The sequence below is a fragment of the Haemaphysalis longicornis genome, unplaced genomic scaffold, assembly GCF_048455015.1.
Source record: "Haemaphysalis longicornis isolate Haplotype H1 unplaced genomic scaffold, Haemaphysalis longicornis Haplotype H1 scaffold_2, whole genome shotgun sequence".
Classification (NCBI taxonomy): Eukaryota; Metazoa; Arthropoda; class Arachnida; order Ixodida; family Ixodidae; genus Haemaphysalis; species Haemaphysalis longicornis.
The window spans coordinates 252,451,762-252,469,810 of record NW_027526295.1 but is presented as its reverse complement, the minus strand read 5'-3'; the positions used below and the strand labels follow the sequence as shown (position 1 = coordinate 252,469,810).

The 18,049-nt window shown below is 46.4% G+C and overlaps 1 protein-coding gene across 3 annotated transcripts in view; it reads right to left on the bottom strand.

Moving 5' to 3' along the window:
- Nucleotides 1–18,049, bottom strand: part of Ninac (STKc_myosinIII_N_like and MYSc_Myo21 domain-containing protein ninaC) — a 149,432-nt gene that overhangs the window by 52,158 nt on the left and 79,225 nt on the right. For all 3 annotated transcript variants that reach the window (XM_077700161.1, XM_077700164.1, XM_077700163.1), the window contains exon 8: nt 16,498–16,574. In XM_077700161.1, the coding sequence (XP_077556287.1) occupies nt 16,498–16,574 (77 nt within the window). The remainder of the gene's footprint in view (nt 1–16,497; nt 16,575–18,049) is intronic.

The window sequence follows — 18,049 nt, the reverse complement described above, 5'->3', positions numbered from 1 at the left end:
ATCAACCCAAAAAAACGTTGAGTAATACCACAGGAACAATACACGTGAGGAAATACGAAATAGAATGCGCAAGATTACTTCTTAAATTGTTCGTTATCGTCTTACTCGACCACCAACAAGACAAAGGGCAGGAGAATAGGTATAAAGCTAGTTCAAGCGATTTTGCAGATCAAGAAGAGCCTGGAATTGTTCAAGGTCATTTCCTCGACTACATGCACTTAGAGATTATTGATGCCAGTTGGTCATTAAAGCCATTATGAATAACTGATTATACATCGCAACAAATTATACCTTTTGAGCTTTTGTTACCCGATTGTTATTTTTTGTGAGGGGCGGATTTGAAGGGTTGTAATGGTCATTAGTGTGTATTTACTTTTATTCCGCAGTAGAATCCGCCAGAAAACCAAATCTTTTGACAGACATAAACCAACGATTTCTACTTTTAGCAAAATAAACTTCTTTCTCTGTCTTACCCGCCGCAGTGGCTGAGTGGCTCAGTGGCTAAGGCGTTCTGCTGCTGAGCACGAGGACGCGGGTTCGGTTCCCGGCCGCGGCGACCGCTTTTCTGATGGAGGCGAAAAGCGAAAACGCCCGTGTGTACGAGATTTCGGCGCACGTTAAAGATCCCCAGGTGGTAAATTAATCCGGAGCCCTCCACTACGGCGCGCCCCATCGCCTGCGTTGCGTCGGCGCGTTAAACCCTACAATCAATCAGTTTCTCTGTCACTCGCTACTGCACGCTACCATACACTATCTATCCTAACTTTTGACTTTCTCACCTTGTAATTCCACGCAGCGTTCTATTCCCCTCAGTTCCTCTCCACTTCCTTGGCAGCCAACTTGTAACTCGTGTCATCTATTCATTGTTCGCCCTACGCATTACACGTTTTTTTTTTCGTGCTCTAGCTTGCATTGCCGTCAACCCCGACGGCTCATTGCAACGGCTGCGGAAACGCGCCCTTTTCCGCGCATGTGTTTCGCCCTGAACGCTGCGTATACAGACACTCTGCGAGGTTCAACGCAGTTGCGTCTCGAATTTCGGCGAAAGGCGTCCGGCTGCAAAGGGGCCCCCTCATCCCTCGGAGATGTGACGACGTTTCAGAAAAGAAGGACGGTAGCAGGAAGGAACGAGTCGTTAGTCTAAATAAAAACCAGGCCCCATCACTGCTGGCCCCATCCGACTCGGGGAGTTCTTACGCGGAAATACGGCGGGGCTCCAAATGCGTAAGCGCGCATCGAGTCCGCGGCGCACGCCATTACAGGCAGGACCGGCGCGTACGTTTTGGGGTAATGACAAAGCGACGTCTTCTATTATGCTTTTTGGCTTCGCTATTACCGCACAGCACGAAACTTACGAACGACGAACAAAATATCGATAGGCGAATAAGAGCAGTAGGGAAGGAAACAGCGGCATGTGAGGTCAGGCAGAACACGTAATAAAGCTCAATGTTGCTTTGTTTTCGGAGAGACAGGTTGATTTGTTTGTGCTTGGGCACGAAACTCTGTAAGGGCACGAGTGTAAGACTCTCTAAGCATTGAAATAAAGGCGCTTGGAAGCAAATTTTTTCCTACGTCTGAAGGCTCACTATAGAGGCTTAGAGTCATCCTACCTGTATGGTAGCAATACGAGACGGTGAGCTCCAGCTGGGATCCTCTTTGAATGGGCTTAAAGCCTGTACTACCGCGGATATATCGCTGCGCGAGTACGCAGACAGCCCTTGTGCGCGTTTATACCGCCAATGAATCAAGAGAAGTTCAGCCTGTCCTGCTGCCGAGAAAACAGGATGTCGGTTTCGCAGTGCAAGGACACGTACATGACATTTAATAGTAATGCAATGACCCAGCGTCAGAGAGCCGAGTATCTGCCGCAGCTGGAAGCTGGCGTAGGTTTTGCCGGCAGTGCGCCGAAGGCTTGAGGTGAAGCACGAACGCGCGCGCTCGAGGGGTAACTTAGGCGGGTTGGGAAAGGGAAATTCTGTTTTCGACTGTAGCGAACTTGAGGGAAGCTCCATCAATCCGCTATTTCGCCCACTGCTCTGGTCGCCATCGTGCTGAGTGTACGCACGCATTCCTCGCCTCTGGCAACAACAACAACAAAAAAAAGGTAGGCTCCATAACTGCTTATTTTTTTATAAATCATTTTTAACGTCCGTAGGTTAAAATAAAAAGAAAAACGGAATGCACAAGAACACCGAGGCCGCTTAGCGTGAAGAATGCGCTAGTACGTATAAAATTGCGCTACGTATAAAAACAAATAAAAGTCTGATGCGCACTATTAAAACAGCGCGTCTGCACTATTAAAGTCGCATTCTTCAAGGAATAATGACCGGAAAACAGAGCCAGAATGAAGAAAGAAAAAACAACTAGGATCGCTTTGTAAGGTTCACGCTCTGTTTATAAGCTCGCCACGCGTCATACACGCGTAATAGTTTTGAGATACTTAAGTGGTGCTAGCGATAATGGATCGATTTTTTTTCAATGTATTTTGGTGGTTGCGCATGCCTCAATGCCCACATTTTTTTAATGTGCTGTGCAAGTTTCAGACTTTCCGCACTAAAAACGGTTGTGACCGTCTTCCACGTTTGCATTACTTACGGTTAACGTACTTTCTAGTTGGCTTTATTCGGCCTGCGTAGTGCGATGAGCGTTCGTTCAACATAATTGCGTATATAAGAGCCCACGTTAAAAATGCATACAAAACGTGCAGCTCAAGGCATTCAGTTACACAAATAGCCAAACTAGGGTTTCATTCAGATTTTCACAGACCTAATTTTGATATAATTAACAACGACGTTTATAGAGGTTAGGGTAAACCGACGGCGCTATAAACCCCTTTTTTCCCTTAGCCTCGAACAAATTTTATTTACTTGTAGCCCGTTGCACACATCAGAAATGAGGACCGCTTTCCTTTCATTGAGTTTACAGTAGATGCGAATAATTGGAGCGCATGCAGAACATAGATATTTAGAGCGCGATAGACGAGAACGCATGATGTTCCGGACCCGGCTGCATAAGAAAAAAACTGTGTATAGGAAGCTTAATCGGTGACTTACGAGTCTTCGTTATCTCTCAACTTTGATCTGTCATTTTTTGTGTTTTTTTTATCCGTGTTCACCAAGAATCCGGAGGCTGCTGAGCAAATGGCCCTCGCACTTGCTCTGCTTGATCTTCCACATAAGGTAATTTATAGCGACTCTAGGGCTGTCATTCGAGCCTTCACCAGGACAGTGGTTGACGCCAAAGTCTCCAAGTTATTGGAAGGTGGATACATTAGTACTCATTCCATAGTCTGGTTTCCAGCCCACATGGGCGACCTCGGGGGAGGACAGCGGAACTTCAATGAATCCGCACACGAGGCGGCGCGAGGACTCATCAGCCGCGCTCCCTCCCAACCACCCCCGTCCCCACGCAGGGCTTTTAAGGATCAACTTCAGACCTACAACGAGCTCACCAAGCACTTCTTTTTAAATCGACGTGAATTTGCACTGCCAAACAAAGGACTCAACAGGGCGCAGTCAGTCACTCTCCGTATGCTACAAACGGACTCATATGCCAATCCTAGGAGGATGAGCCACGTCGACTCGGACTACGAACGGAACTGCTACGTGTACAAAGTGTGATGGGCGCGTGAACTTGGGTGACATGCTGTGTGGCTGTGCTACGCAAGCCTCCTATCGGGAGGATAAGGTCAAGTGGGACAGCGCTCTCAGGAGCAGCGAACTTCACGATCAACTCTGGGCTGTATACAGAAGGCCCGCGTAGCGGCGCAGAGCCGCTGGCTCCACGTCCAGACGTGGGAGATGCCCTCTACACATTGACATCTGTCAGGTGTCCTTCAGGACTCTTTTTGGAAATAAAGTTTCCCCACCACCACCGTCAGACCGTTCCTGTTCAGATTTCGCGAAGGTTGGGGCTTCTAGTTTTAATAAAACTTCACCCAGAGCGTCAGCCGCGCTGCTTAGGCGTTCAAGTGCCTTAGAGAGTCGAATGTCGCCATGATGTGCTACAGCCCTGTCCGCTTTATTTGCGCAAAGCACTGCTTTTTTGCAGAACTATTTTTACATGTAAGCAGAAAAATTTATGTGCGTGTTTTTGGGTACATTTGCATCTCATTTGTAAACACAGTCATCCGCACCACGTCTTCTTTGCATAGAGCATGCAAGACTACCAAATACACAAAAAAATATTTTAGAAAATAAAACTTAGTGGGTTTAATGCGCCGGAGCAACACCTGCGCTGTGAGGCGCGCCGTAATGGAGGGCTTCGGATGAATTTTTGACCGCCTTGGTATCTTTAACGTGCCCCGAAATCTCGACATACAGGCGTTTCTTTTATCCCCTCTATCAGAAATAGTTGGTCACCATCCCGCCCTGTGAAAGTGGATGTCCAGCAAAGCTGTTGTAAGCGACCACAAATGTTGCTGTAGGAGGTTACGAAATGTTTTTCGTCGTCTCGACGGGCTTGTCGCTTGCGCTCGGCTAGTGTCACTAGATTCGGCCCTCTTTTCTCCTATTGTTCCGTGCCGCCGCCATGATCATTGGTGAGTTAGCATTACGTGACATTTGTTTGCACTACGAAGGTTCATGAGCACCGCCATTTTGTTGTTTATGCGTTTCAGTCGTTCAACTCTGGTAGGTCAACTCTGGTAGTCCGTCAACTCTGGTAGCTTGCATGTCTTCCCTGCTCTGCGGCTGCGCGCGACTGACGTCGTTCCGAATGCGAATAAAAGATAACGCGTGTAACAGCATTTCAGCAGCAGGAGTGTGTCCAAAGATGCGGCAAATGCTGGGCCCAGCCTTCAAAGATAACCTGCAAACATATTTACCAGGAACACATAGTAAGGGGGGGGGGGGGGGTCCCATTGTTCGCAGGCGCCTTATCATCGGTTTCGATGCTTGTTTTGTGGTTTAATTAAACGAATTCTAGGCTGTATGCTGTATGCCTGATTAGCCTGACGCATGCGCTCGGCGTCTTAGACTTTGGCGCCTTGGCATTTTTTTCCACATTGATCGTTTTTGCCCACGGCAATGAAAACGTTGCGGAGTAGAGGTATACAGTTTTGCTGTATTCTACAAATTGTTTGATTGATTGATTGATTGATTGTGGGGTTTAACGCGCCGACGCAACGCAGGCGATGAGGCGCGCCGTAGTGGAGGGCTCCGGAATAATTTTGACCACCTGGGGATCTTTAACGTGCGCCGAAATCTCGTACACACGGGCGTTTTTGCTTTTCGCCTCCATCAGAAAAGCGGCCGCCGCGGCCGGGAATCGAACCCGCGACCTCGTGCTCAGCAGCGCAACGCCTTAGCCACTGAGCCACCGCGGCGGGTTTCTACAAATTGTATATATAGCAGTTCGATTGACCCTATGGAAAAGTTCGTTAGAACGTTGAAGACAATGAAATGCTTATTTCGTTTTTGCTATAAAAAAGATAATTGACTTTCTATTGACCGCAGCTTATAAGATGGGAGTTTTGGTTCACTCTTGAGAGACGCATTAAGTGTATTGAAACTCAATGTTTTGAAGGCGATAGAATGTTATTGAGTTTATGTAATAACAAGTTTATTGAATTCTTAATGACTTCAGTCCATAAAGTATGAGTTTTAATTGACTTTTGATGAACTCTATAGAATCTCAATAAAAAGTTTATTAAAACTCAAAGTCCATTTTCGTAAAGGATGATGCTACGACGACCCTGGAAACAAAGTATGCACCTATTACGTGTTAATACAAAGCATGCGTGATGAACCACGGAGAGCGGCTATACGCGAATAGCGTACGGTGACGTAAACAGTGATACTAAACTTTGGCCTTTAAGAGTCGAAGCAGCACATTGGCAAATCCACTACCATGGCAAATGGTCGAAACTACTTTAGACCTAGCGTTCTGGGGCACCCAGAACGCTAGGTTCTGACCTTAAAATCAGTAGTAGGGTACCTTTCTTCAGTGCCAGTTGACGACGCCATAACGACCTCAAAGTATTTCAAAGCATGACATTAGGCCAAACCTTCTATGTTTAAGCCTAACTATAGGCAATCCAAGTTCAAGCCAAGCAACGTTCCGGGCAACGCTATATTGTTTTTTTTTTGTACGTCGAGCTACGGGTATCGGTTGACGCCATGAGACCTCGAAGCGGGACGTTAAAGGGGCCATGAAAGCAATGTTGCACTTTGTGTTCACACAACTACTAGTGCCTGTGGTAAATAAAGATCTTGGGAGTTTAACGCGCTTAAGCTACACATATGGGCTATGAGGCGCGCTGTAGTGGTATATACAGTGTGTTCCAGCTATCATGCACCAAGGTTTAAAAAAAGAGCACTGGCGTAACTCGAAGAAAACCTAGTGCATAATGTTTCCAGTACTGTGGAGAAGCGGACAGTAATTTTTTCGTTAATAACACTTGAATAATTAAATGTAATTAATTATCTAACTCAAGCATTACTGTCCTAATCCCTAAAGTGTCAATGAGGCACTTGGAGGTACCCACGAGGGGCATCTAACTGCGGTATTTTCAACGATGAAAAAATTGCGTACTCATTTATTCTGACTGATAAAGAAAACCCGTGAAATATGAAAAATACCACGTGACGGCGCTTCCGTGCGCATTGTAAAGCAGCGTCCCCAAATAAGCTGATTGAAAGCAACTGCTTCGCCTGTCACCCGCCCGAAGAGACAGCGCATCACCTTGATAATGGCAGCACGGAAGGAGCAGCAACATCAAGATTTGCGGGGCGCGTGTACAGATAAGGCACAAACTCGGTCACGATTTCTTCTTTCTTTCTTTTGTTTAAAGGTACGCCCGACTGACTTCCTTGGCGGTCACGCTCGCTGCGAGAAGAGACAGCAATGCCTCGAGGCGAACCTTAACGAATGCTGGCAGGCGTATCATACGCCTTGCTGATGAGTGGGTCCGTCCCGAGCTACCCCCACTACCGCTTATGACACCACCGTGGGAGGACACGCTCGTTACTCGGCCAAAACCACTGCCACGAAGACGCAACAAGGAGCGCCACACGAAGGAACGGGAGGCTCGTGCACGCAACACCAACGACCCCGAGCTTCAGGCAACTACTGTACACAGATACCGCTTGGAATGAGGAGACACGGGAGGCCACCCTTGCAGTGGTCACACCCTTTGGGTCATACAGAGGGTCACAGGCCTACAAATATCACGAGCCTACAAGCACACAACTAGAACTCCATGCCTTGTGGATGGCGACACTCGTGGTACGCACCGAGGCGGCGCGCTCACTGTGGACGGCCCGACAAAAAATAACCGTAATGTGCGACAACACAGAAGCCATCAAACAGCTTCAAAGACCAAACATCGATGGTTCAGTGTGCCACCTTATCAAGAAGGAGTGCAGAACACTAAAGGACAACCACAACATCCAGGTATGCATCGACTGGGTGCCGGGACACGCGGGTAGCCTCGGAAACGAGGTTGTTCACGCGATGGCGAGCGCGCAAAACTCTACGCTCCACTCGCTTCCCGAACACCCGGTACCACCACTGATTGACGTCGACCCGGCCAGCCTCGTCGAACAAGAGAGAAAACGAAGGAGGACAAGCCTGAGAGACATGACTCCCCAAAATGAGCACCCTCTCCCGAAGGGCTTACCCAGAGGGGCTCAAGTTCTGACCAACAAGGCCCGAACAGGGGCCGCCCTTACCGAGGATGTGCTGCACAAGTGGCGCTCCTACGTTAAAGTGGCGGCACGTAGTAGTCCAGAGAGACGCAACGGCTCCGCCGCTCGCATCGACCCACCGTACCCCTGCCCGTACTGCAAGGACTCCACAGTCAAGCAGGACATTCGACACCTCCTGTGGGACTGTGGGGGCCTCCATGAACTCCGAGCCCGACACGCCCAACAGGTGCCATCATACGAAGAGTGGACTACGCCGATGAATCCTAGTCATGCCAAGGAGAGATTGCTTTCCCTTTGGGAGTTCACCAAAGAGTCAGGCGTAGCCCGAAGAATTTAGGCCCTACAGGAGCCCTTCACCTCCTTCCAAACACCCCCCCCCACCCCCTTCTTAGGCCACTGGCCACCCCTTTTCTTAATAAAGATTTATACATACATACATTTCATTCTGGCTAACTCAGAGAGAGCCTGTTCGAGGACATTGCTTTACGATGCGTGCGGAGGCGCCATCACGTGGTATTTTTTATATTTCGCGGGTTTTTTTTATCAGTCAGAATAAATGAGTACGCAATCAGTTAGTCGCTGAAAATACCGCAGTTAGATGCCCCTCGTGGGTACCTCCAAGTGCCTCATTGACAATTTAGTGATTAGGACAGTACTTGTCTAGTTAGATAATTAGTTACAAATAATTAGTTAAGTCTCATTAACGAAAAAAATGCTACCCGCTTCTCCACAGTACTGCAAACATTATGCACTAGGTTTTCTTCAAGTTACGCCATTACTCTTTTTTAAACCATGTTGCATGATAGCTATATGTAAAGTGGTAGTGGTACATAATGGTATATATTTAGATCATTGGCGAAAAGAAACAAAATACAACTTTAAAAGAATAAGATAACCCAGCGTCTTTCGCTACTCGTAGCCATATTTGGCTGTAAAGAACTCGCACTAAGCGGCATAAGAATGCTACGCACTAGTAGACAACTCTCTGAATTTCTGCATGTTTTTCTGCGAAGTCATAGAGCACTCGCCGGAAAGTGGCTGGGAAGTTTCCACTGCTTCAGGTGCTTACGTTTAGTAGCTCAATTATTTGTCCTAAGCTTGCCATGAAATTGGTGTCAATGTTATCGGGGCAAAGCGGTGTTCTTAATAAACCAAATTGTATTTTGTCATCATGAACCCTTAACCATACACCGTCGGGCTGTCGCTTACCCGTGTCGCCCTGTCCGTCCGCTGCGCATCAACATTTGCGCACGCGCGAGTTATAAATTGGAATATGCGGGTGGCTGTGCCAATGCGGCTTCAACCCGTTCGAGATCGGCCGAGGTAAGCTAAAAGTGCTTTCGCACTGAAATGTGTTACTACGTTACCAGTGTCGATAGACATGAAATGATTTGCTTTAATCGAGTGTAGCTCCATCAGCTTATTTATAACATTTTAAGAGTGAGTCAGCGAACGCAACTGAAGGCGCACAAAATAAGATGGAAGAGAACAAAGCTGGGAGCACATCGTTCTGTTGACTCAAGAGTCCCGATAGAACAAACCACGCTCCAACACGCTCGTGTCAGCCAGTTGGATTATTCTTTCCCAGTGTGTTGCAATTGTCAGCGAAGGTAGGTTTGTAACGGATAGACCAGTGTACGAAGTACTAGCAGGGCCGAATAATTTATAGAACGCAATCTTTGTTCAATCCGTACCTTCGTGCTGTTTTAGTTTATGGCTAACCTCATCAACGTGAACAAATTCTGACCTCATTGAGCAGGCGGTTTGCTTCGCAGCGGTGTACTCTGTTATATTTCACTCTGTACGACATTAATCGTCCGAGAAGTCTCATCTGAAAGAGAAATCGTTGAAATCAAGCATGAGCGCTTTGCGGCCCATTCGACAAGCAACAAAACTGTACAGAAATTCTTAGGATTGCCTACTAATGCGTAAGCATTGTGAGCTTGCTTTATAGCGAAACTTTGTTACCAGCAGTTGAATCCGGCTACTTTTGGCGTCTTAGTTCATGCTTGGCTAGGTTTGGCTACATTGGGTTTAGCGTTCCGTTTGCTTCATTCTTTTTGTTTTTTGTTGTTTTTTCGCGGTGATCTGCATTTACGCAAAAGCAATTAAACGTTAATATTTTGCTTATAGTGCATTTTTGTGCAGATGCAGGGGTTACGCAGTTGCTTTTTCACCATTTTTAGCTCATGTTTCCGTTCGTCGTATGGGTGGTGTATAAGATTATATTTTTGATTTGGTTTGTTTAGAAAAAAATCAACGCATTTTATAGTGTATTTTTATGGTATAGTTCTGTGAAATTTCTTTTGTCCAAAAAATTCTATATTCACCGTTGTAACGATTAAACGTGTTAACTTTGCCAAATACGCCTTTTTGTGCAGATGCCAGGCATTAACCCGATTTGGGCTTTCTAAAAAAAACATTTTTTGTTTTGGGTTTTTTTTCGGGGGGGGGGGGGGGGGGGTTAACCATGTGACTGTGTTTATTAGGCTGATATATTATTATTTGTTTTGTTCAGCTGTAATATTTTTTACATGTTATTTTTATTTTTTTCACTTTTTGACCAATTATTCCCACTGACACTATATCTGATCATATCTTGCTCCATACGTGAACTTTATGTTTTGTACGGTCAAATATAAAAAGAGAGCTAAACTCCTGCGGCAATAAGTATTTTTTTATTTCATTCTTATCACGAGCGTAAGACGTATCGCCGAACACCGTTCGCTTAAACTGTCAGCGTCTATTCCTCTTGTCGAGACGCCTGTTCGTCACAATAGGTGGCACTTCTGCGAGTATGTTGTCCTTGCGCCCGCGGGAACCCTGATGCACCAAGCGTTTTGATGACTTTACATTTCTCCAGCTTGTTACAACCTCGGTTTGCCTTATGTTTCCGAACAACAAAATCCTGTTATTCTATAACCTATAATTTCTTGATCGAATATTCTTACTCCGAGCTTCGTATAGCCCAGCTGTTCTAAATAATCCGTAGCCATTAACTACATTACGCTTCGTAAACCAGGTGCAGCTTCGGCGCGTAAAATCCGACTTTCAGTTTTTCTCTCGGTATTCGCAGCACTTAGCGGGCAGATTTTAACTATCCTTGTTACACCCTCCACGTGCGTATGGACCTGATGGAGAACACGACAGATAAATTCATTACCGGCTCGCAGAAACGCCGTTCGTAATTTCGCGTTGCCAGTCACTAAATTCTCATTGGCTGCTAACAAAGTCGACTGGAATGGCAACGTATGTACGACGCCCCGATGTTAAGCCTAACGCCACCATTTGAGGTATATCGTCGTCAGTCAGTACCCGCAGCTCGACGTACAATGAGTTTGACGTTGCTTGTCACGTCGTAAGGCCCAACTTGACGGCTACCGTGCGCTACGCCCAAGTGTTGGGCGTTAGGCCTAACGCCACTCAGTGACGTCTAACGTCGGCGAACGGTACCATCGGAAATAAAGGGTATGCATTGTACTCGTTTTGCTTCAAGCTGCAAATACCGGTAGACGAATTACGTCCACGAAGCGTGAAGTTAGGCCTAAGCTTGTAATCTCAAGACACAGTAACAACAAGACAGGAAGGGAAACTTTACTACCTAGGATGACTAGATAACGTCAAGCACTTCGCGTAGATGAAGAAGTTCCGCGCCCTTCGCGATCGGAATTCCGCTACAGAGTCATGCTATGATCTCGCGCGTCAGGTGCCGCTACCATCTCCATCGCCTTCGCAGCAACGAAGATTCATAGTCCGCATTATTTGTCATTGTGACATTCTCTGGTCGCTCGCCCACGACCTCCTCCCCAACGGGTGTTTCCCCTCCTGTATATATTCTTGTTCCGTGACTCCGGCGCATTATCAGCGCAGTTGCTGCTGTTAGCCTAGAAAAGTTGCATGCCCACAGAGTAGCACATGCCTGCATTTGTGCATTGGCCAATGCCTTATGAGAAACATGAGCCCGTATACTTAGAGCACTGACGTAGAGGGAAAAGGACGACGCTGATAATGAAATAACTCGCAAATGGGAAGGGATGACGATGATAACGAGATGACACGTTCGGCATTAGACACCAGTGTTTTTGCCCTCACTACATAATAAAGAGTGCTTAGGATTTCTCATTTTAGAGCGAAGCCTTTATTACTCCAGGTAAAAACACAGAAAACGCTTCGTTCCGCCCATGCCTTGGTATAGCGTCAACCTGACCTTTAAGCTCAGCCAGTAGTAGTAGTAAAACTTTTATTGAAAACGGGAGACCGCTGGTCTAAACAGGGGAAGGGAAAGGGGAGAGGGTAGTAAAAGCACTGGGCCAGTAGTGCAGTTCTTGGCTTTCACTGCGGAACGTCCTGTTCACGCTTATGAGGGTTCAGTTCTTTTCAGCTTCCCGCTTGAAATGAGTCCATCAAACGGTCCCTGCGTCTGAAGCAGACACGAGCCACCTTCTATGGACCTGCCATGCCCTGCAAACCTCTCGCCTGCAACACCTCCGAGGCACAGGCCTCCATCTTGGGAGACCCCCTGATCTACAGCGGTGGATCTGGGGCCCTCAGTACCGGTCTCTGCTTACGTTTCTGCGTGACACAAATGTGATGTTGTATATATAACTGTTATGCCGTAAGACAAACTCTCGCAAAAAAAACAAAAAACTGGTTGGCCAGGCAAAATAGTCTATTGTGAGTAGGACCGATGAGGTCTCCGCTCAGACAACTCGTGCCAGACCGCTCTTTAGAGAATAAAGGGCTATTTGGTGGATTAATTTTGTGTCAAGGTGTTGGGGATCAGGATGCAGTTGTGGTGCCGTGAATGTTCGGTGTTTGGCAAAAGTAGGACATGACCACATGAGATGAGTGAGGCTTGCTGAGGTACTTGTGTGACAGTATGGGCATCTTGGGGGCAAATGGGGAGTGAACCGTTTACGATGCATTTCAAGTGTGTAGGCTGCGTCGGTGAGAAATTTGTTGACAAAGATTTCACGTGGTAACGGTGGTAAAGCGCTCAAATATCCTGCTGGAGTTCTGTTTTTCAGACGGTCTCTTCGATTCTTCTTATACCGGTGGAGTTGCATCTCGGCTCTTCGTCGGCTCTTCATCAGGCGCCAGTGGAGGTTGTAAATGGGCACTCTCCTGTGCGACCTCATGGGCCGCCTGGTTGCCCGAGGAAGAGGGTTCACGGCCCGGTACCCAGTCAATGCGGACTTGTGTTTTGTTTCGTTGCAAAATTTGCGCTTGGTATAATACCTGATGTGCCAGGGGATTTTTGGTCTTGTAAGATCATATTGTTTCCAATGCTCCATACGAGTCTGTGAGGATACGAATAGACGGCGGAAGAGGATAATCAGTATCATACGCAAGGAATATCATGGCATGGCTGATGGCATGCAGTTCTGCTTCAAGGCTCGTGGCATGGTTGTTGAACATGGTGTGATACCCCGAGAGGGCAGGAACCTTCAAGCATGTCCAGGCCATTCCGATGACATTTAAGCTTACGCTGGCGTCTGTGTAGATTTCAACTTCGTTTTCGAGTTTTGTCATCTGAAGGCGTCGGATGCGTTGTTGGCGGAGTGCGGGATTGTTGCGCCCAATCGGCTTGCTGTGCGTAGTGGGTACGATTTCTGGGCGACTCCATGGATCAAGTGGGGTGGGGAAAGTGCAGGGTGTTGGTGGGCTGCGCACGTCCCATGCAGTGAGGGCATGTCCTTGGTGTGTTAAAGGACGTTTGAACTCGATCAGCCTGCGCCTTGGCTTCGTTTATGATGTCCTCAATGGGAGGAATGGGAACTGCCTGTTCGAGTTTCTGGTTGGGTGTGTGCTTAGGCAAACCACTGATAGTTCGAAGGATTGCACAGCTCAGCCAAGGTCAACCCGGCGGCGCCTCGCGTGGTTGCGGAGTGAAAGCAGTTCCAAGGGGTGCGGATGAGGGATAGGGAAAGAGTAAAGGTGCCTGCTATCAGAAAGTGACACAAGGGGGCACTGGCTGCATCCAAGTTCACTGCTCGCTCGCGCCTACAACGCCGACTGCGGCCAGCAGCGTCTGCGCTTTGTCTAATTGCGGTGCAATCGTGTGCGTGTTTACTGCGCGCTCTCGGCTGGAAAACCGAGCTATCGCTCGACAAACTTGCTTTAACCGCGTTCGACCACCGCACGTTTTGTGTGTGCGCGTGCGACGCGAATGCAGGAAGTTGCCAGGAACTGTGACAGCCACCACTGACGTCATAAAATGCGCGCATGTGCAGAAGCGTGAGCACAAAAAGGAAGGAAATTCCCGTACAGTCCACTTTATGTACGTGTGCATGCGCACATGGCACATCAGTCTGGGCTTCCCGGTGGCGTACACACAGGGCCGGAAATAAAGCAAGAAAACGTTTTCATTTCTCTGATCGACACTCGTAAGTACGGTTGCCCTAGATCCCGGACGCCCCGAGCAGATGCAGACGTCGCGGGGGGCCATAAGGGACAAGCGAAGTGAAATTGAAACTGGCAGACGTGGACAATCACGCGAGTTGGCTTTGAGAGGCGTCACAAGGGCCACAAAGTTCAAACGAAGCCGACTACGCTTCGCGGGACCATGCGGCATCCGCGGCGTTGCGGTGATGTCTGAAGTGCAGCCTTGGTACCGAACTCAGGCTACGCCTAAAGCAACGTAACATTCTGCGGCTCAATTAGCAGGAGAAAGAATCACAGCCGGATGCTCTAGAAACAGAAGCCACTTTAGCAGAATAAAAAAATACTAACCATATATGCAAGATTCACGAAACGAGAGCTCATCATTGTAAATACTGTTAGAGACAGATACTTCATCACGTGCTAAACCCCCAATGAGAGCTCAGATCTAGGTTGTGCTTTTGCTTCATAAAATTGCTCCTGAGAGCTTTTTTGCTCCAGTTGTTTTTTATTTCAGCCGATTTTCAAACCGTATTTGTGAATATAGATGAACGTTGTTTCAGGTTTATTTATACTGCCGTGGCTTATTTCCCTAATCTTGTATCACATTAAATTCCCGGTTTTATAAGGACGAGGACACGGAGTGGCATAAATATTTTAAGGAGTTCGACCGGTCAGACTTCTTTCAAAGTTCGCTCGACATGACCATTTTGTAGTCTTAATATAGCTGACGTAAGTTTGTGAACTTTTCTGTTCTACATATTCCACGATTCGAGGCATTCACTCCCGATATTCAGGAATGGGCGGTCATTGTGCACCCTTATAAATGTAGTTGTTCATGATGATCGCTAGAAGGTTGTTGCTGGTTGCGGTGCGAATTGATAGTTGTTATGGCGATATGTACATCTTCATATACCAATGCTTTGCCGTTATTCTAGCCTATGACGCCGCGAGATGTATACGATCAGAAACAAACAGAAGGTGTGAATATTAACCCTGGTTTGAATATTAACAAACGAATCGTGGGACTTCGCGTCATAAAAGTCAAATCATTTCATTGGTTATTTGTAACAACGAAGTGCGGTCATCGCATTCCGTAAATTTTCCCGGGTCACGGTACGCTGTTCTTACTGTTCTTGCTGCCTGGGAGGGAGAAGGGAAAAATCTGCAGAAATTCGGAGAATTATCTACGAATGCGTACCATTCTTATGCCGCCTGTCTTGAGTGACTTTTCTCCATCCAATTTTTTTTGTTTTTTTGTAAATACTGTCCGACAAATTATCTCCATTTACGCTAATACAACGATTGCAGGTGAAACTTTCGCGAAGTATTCTTTGTAGTGGAAATGCAGAGTGTCACACGGTTCGCCATTTTCCGTAATTATTTTATATTTTTATTATTTCTTTAGTTTTTCAAAATTTAGTTTGACCAATTGTGTCCATTTACGCTATTATAACGATTACAGGTGCAACTTTCCCGAAATCTGCGTTATTGTGGAAATAGCGTGCGATATACGTTTTGACATTCTCCGTTTTTTAAAAATGTTTTCGTTATTTTTCAGTTTTTCAAAATTTCGTTCGACCAATTATCTCCACTTACGTTATTACAACAATTACATTTGGAACTTTTGTGAAATCTGCATTATTATGGAAATGCAGGGCGTTACACGGTTCGCCATTTTCCGCAATTATTTTATATTTTTCTTACTTTTTTAGTTTTTCAAAATTTCGCTCGACCAATTATCTCCATTTACGTTATTACAACAATTACATTCAGAACTTTTCGCGAAATCTGCATTATTGTGGAAATGAAGGGCGTTACACGGTTCGTCATTTCCCGTAATTATTTTATATTTTTCTTATTTTTTTAGTTTTCCAGAATTTTGTTCGGCCAATTATCTCAATTTACGGAATTATAGCGGTTGCAGGCGAAACTTCCGCGATATCTGCATTTTTGTGGAAGTGCAGGGCGTTACACGGTCCTGGCTGTGGGGTACTCGCTAAAGAATGCTACGCATTAAAACTTGTATTTTGGAGCATGTCAGCGCGAGACGCGCAGAATGAGAGTGGGTCCCTCGCCACAAAACTCGATACGCTGCCTTCGCCACCTGGCCTCTGGTGACAAGCCGAAGCTGCTCCTCCAGGGCGAGGCTGGGAAGCAAGATCTCCCATCGCTCGTTAGGGGAAAAGGGTGGGGTAGAGTGGAAAATAGGGATTGGAACAAGAATGTTCGTGGCTGAAATCGCACCATCCTAACATGTGACGAAGAGTACCTTGCTTCGCGGGGCGAAATATTAACATTTTTGTACCCTAGTTTATATCACATTTGACTTGCCACTGACAACGCACTATAAAAAGCTTACGCGTTGACGTATCCAGCGCATATTGTGGTTGTCACGGATATGTGGCTTTGTTAGGGACATTTTTTGTGCATTAGCGAACAAGCCAGACAGCGCTGGGCAGCGTACCTCTGGCGCCATCCAGTAGGGCGTCCCAACCGAGGTGTTCCGCTTGCCCAATGTCTCGTCCAGGTGCGATGATACACCTGTAAAAAGATGACAAAAGTTACACTGTAGTGCAGCGATGGGTGCTGGGATACCCGCATGCAAGACCTAATAAATATGAACGATACAGATATTCTTTTCTGTTCAGATTTTTTTTCCTTTAATAAGCTTGCCGCTCAGTGTGAACTAGCCATTCAAGTTTGTATAAATTTGTTATCTTTTCCCGTTTTGTGTGCAAAGTTTAAAATGGCTGTTAGCGTTAGCGGCTATTAGGTTGTAAATGATTCAGATGACTATTAAGCTATTAGCGTTAGTTTCCGCGCAGCTGAGCTGGGCAGAAAGATCGTTGCGCTTTAAAACAGCAATAACGACGAGAAACTGGGCCGAAAAAAAATCATAACAAGTCTGAACCGAAAAAATTCGCTTTGCTGCCGAATTATCCCAGAACGGGCTGCTTCGAATTACATTATTGCTATGAGGATTAAGTTTAGCGGCTTTTTTTTTGTTTTTAATGCGTACGCATTTTTATGCGGACTCAACGAAGGAACCCCTCCTTTTGTCCGTGACGCTTGATGTGTAACGCCTTCGCCTTACAAAGGCTAAATAAAAAGCCCTACGGCATTCATATTTTCGTATGACCGCCAATGTTGACCCTAAAACCTATCTTCCAAGCAAAACACTTTTGTGTGGTTGTGAAGTCAACGTTAAAGGGGCTCGATGTCTATGGTTTTAGTGATACATGGTGTCTTCGGATGTATTCTTTAAACAGCCCTTGGCCTCCATACCTCGGCATAAGGCCTCTTATATTGCCCCTTTACAAATGTCTTGCCAGTAGTGCATTTGTGCACATTATTGTGATGTTACAGGAAATGAGGGGGTGTAGAGTTTCATAACGTCTTATGGAGGTATTTAATAAAAGGTTAGTGTCATTTAACTCTGTGAAAAAGGATGACCAGCGAAGGCATGGGGTGTGTGATGTTAGAGTAGTCTTAGCGGCCAATTTTCGTACAATTTGTTCCCAGACAGTTCCGTTAAAGCAACAGCTGCAGCCGGTTTCTGTAACCACACTCCTTCCGCAGACGGTCATGTATTGAGAGCAGACAGTAGTTCTGTAACGTTCACAACTTCACTGTGAACTACTTATGACTAGTAAAGGAAACTCGACGTAATGGCAGAGAGCCGCTGCTTGTCATATAACTTCTTTCGGGATACTTTCGATGATACAAGAGTTCCTGTCATCGTACTCCCTCCGTAGATGGCAGTGCTTCACTGTGCAACACGCAATGTGGAAAAGCCAGCTTACAAAAACCAATCGCACAATTTTTTTTTAATGCTGGCTTCACCTTTAAGCACTGAAGCAATGCTAAGAAGACATTGTTCCGGGGGCAATTGAGAGGCCTTAGGACTTGTTTTATTTTTTATTACATTCGTTTTATGGCGAGAAGCGGTGTTTGCGTGGCGGAGGAACCTGCTCCAGAGATAGCTTGACGCGATACCAGCAGAGCCTATCGTCAGA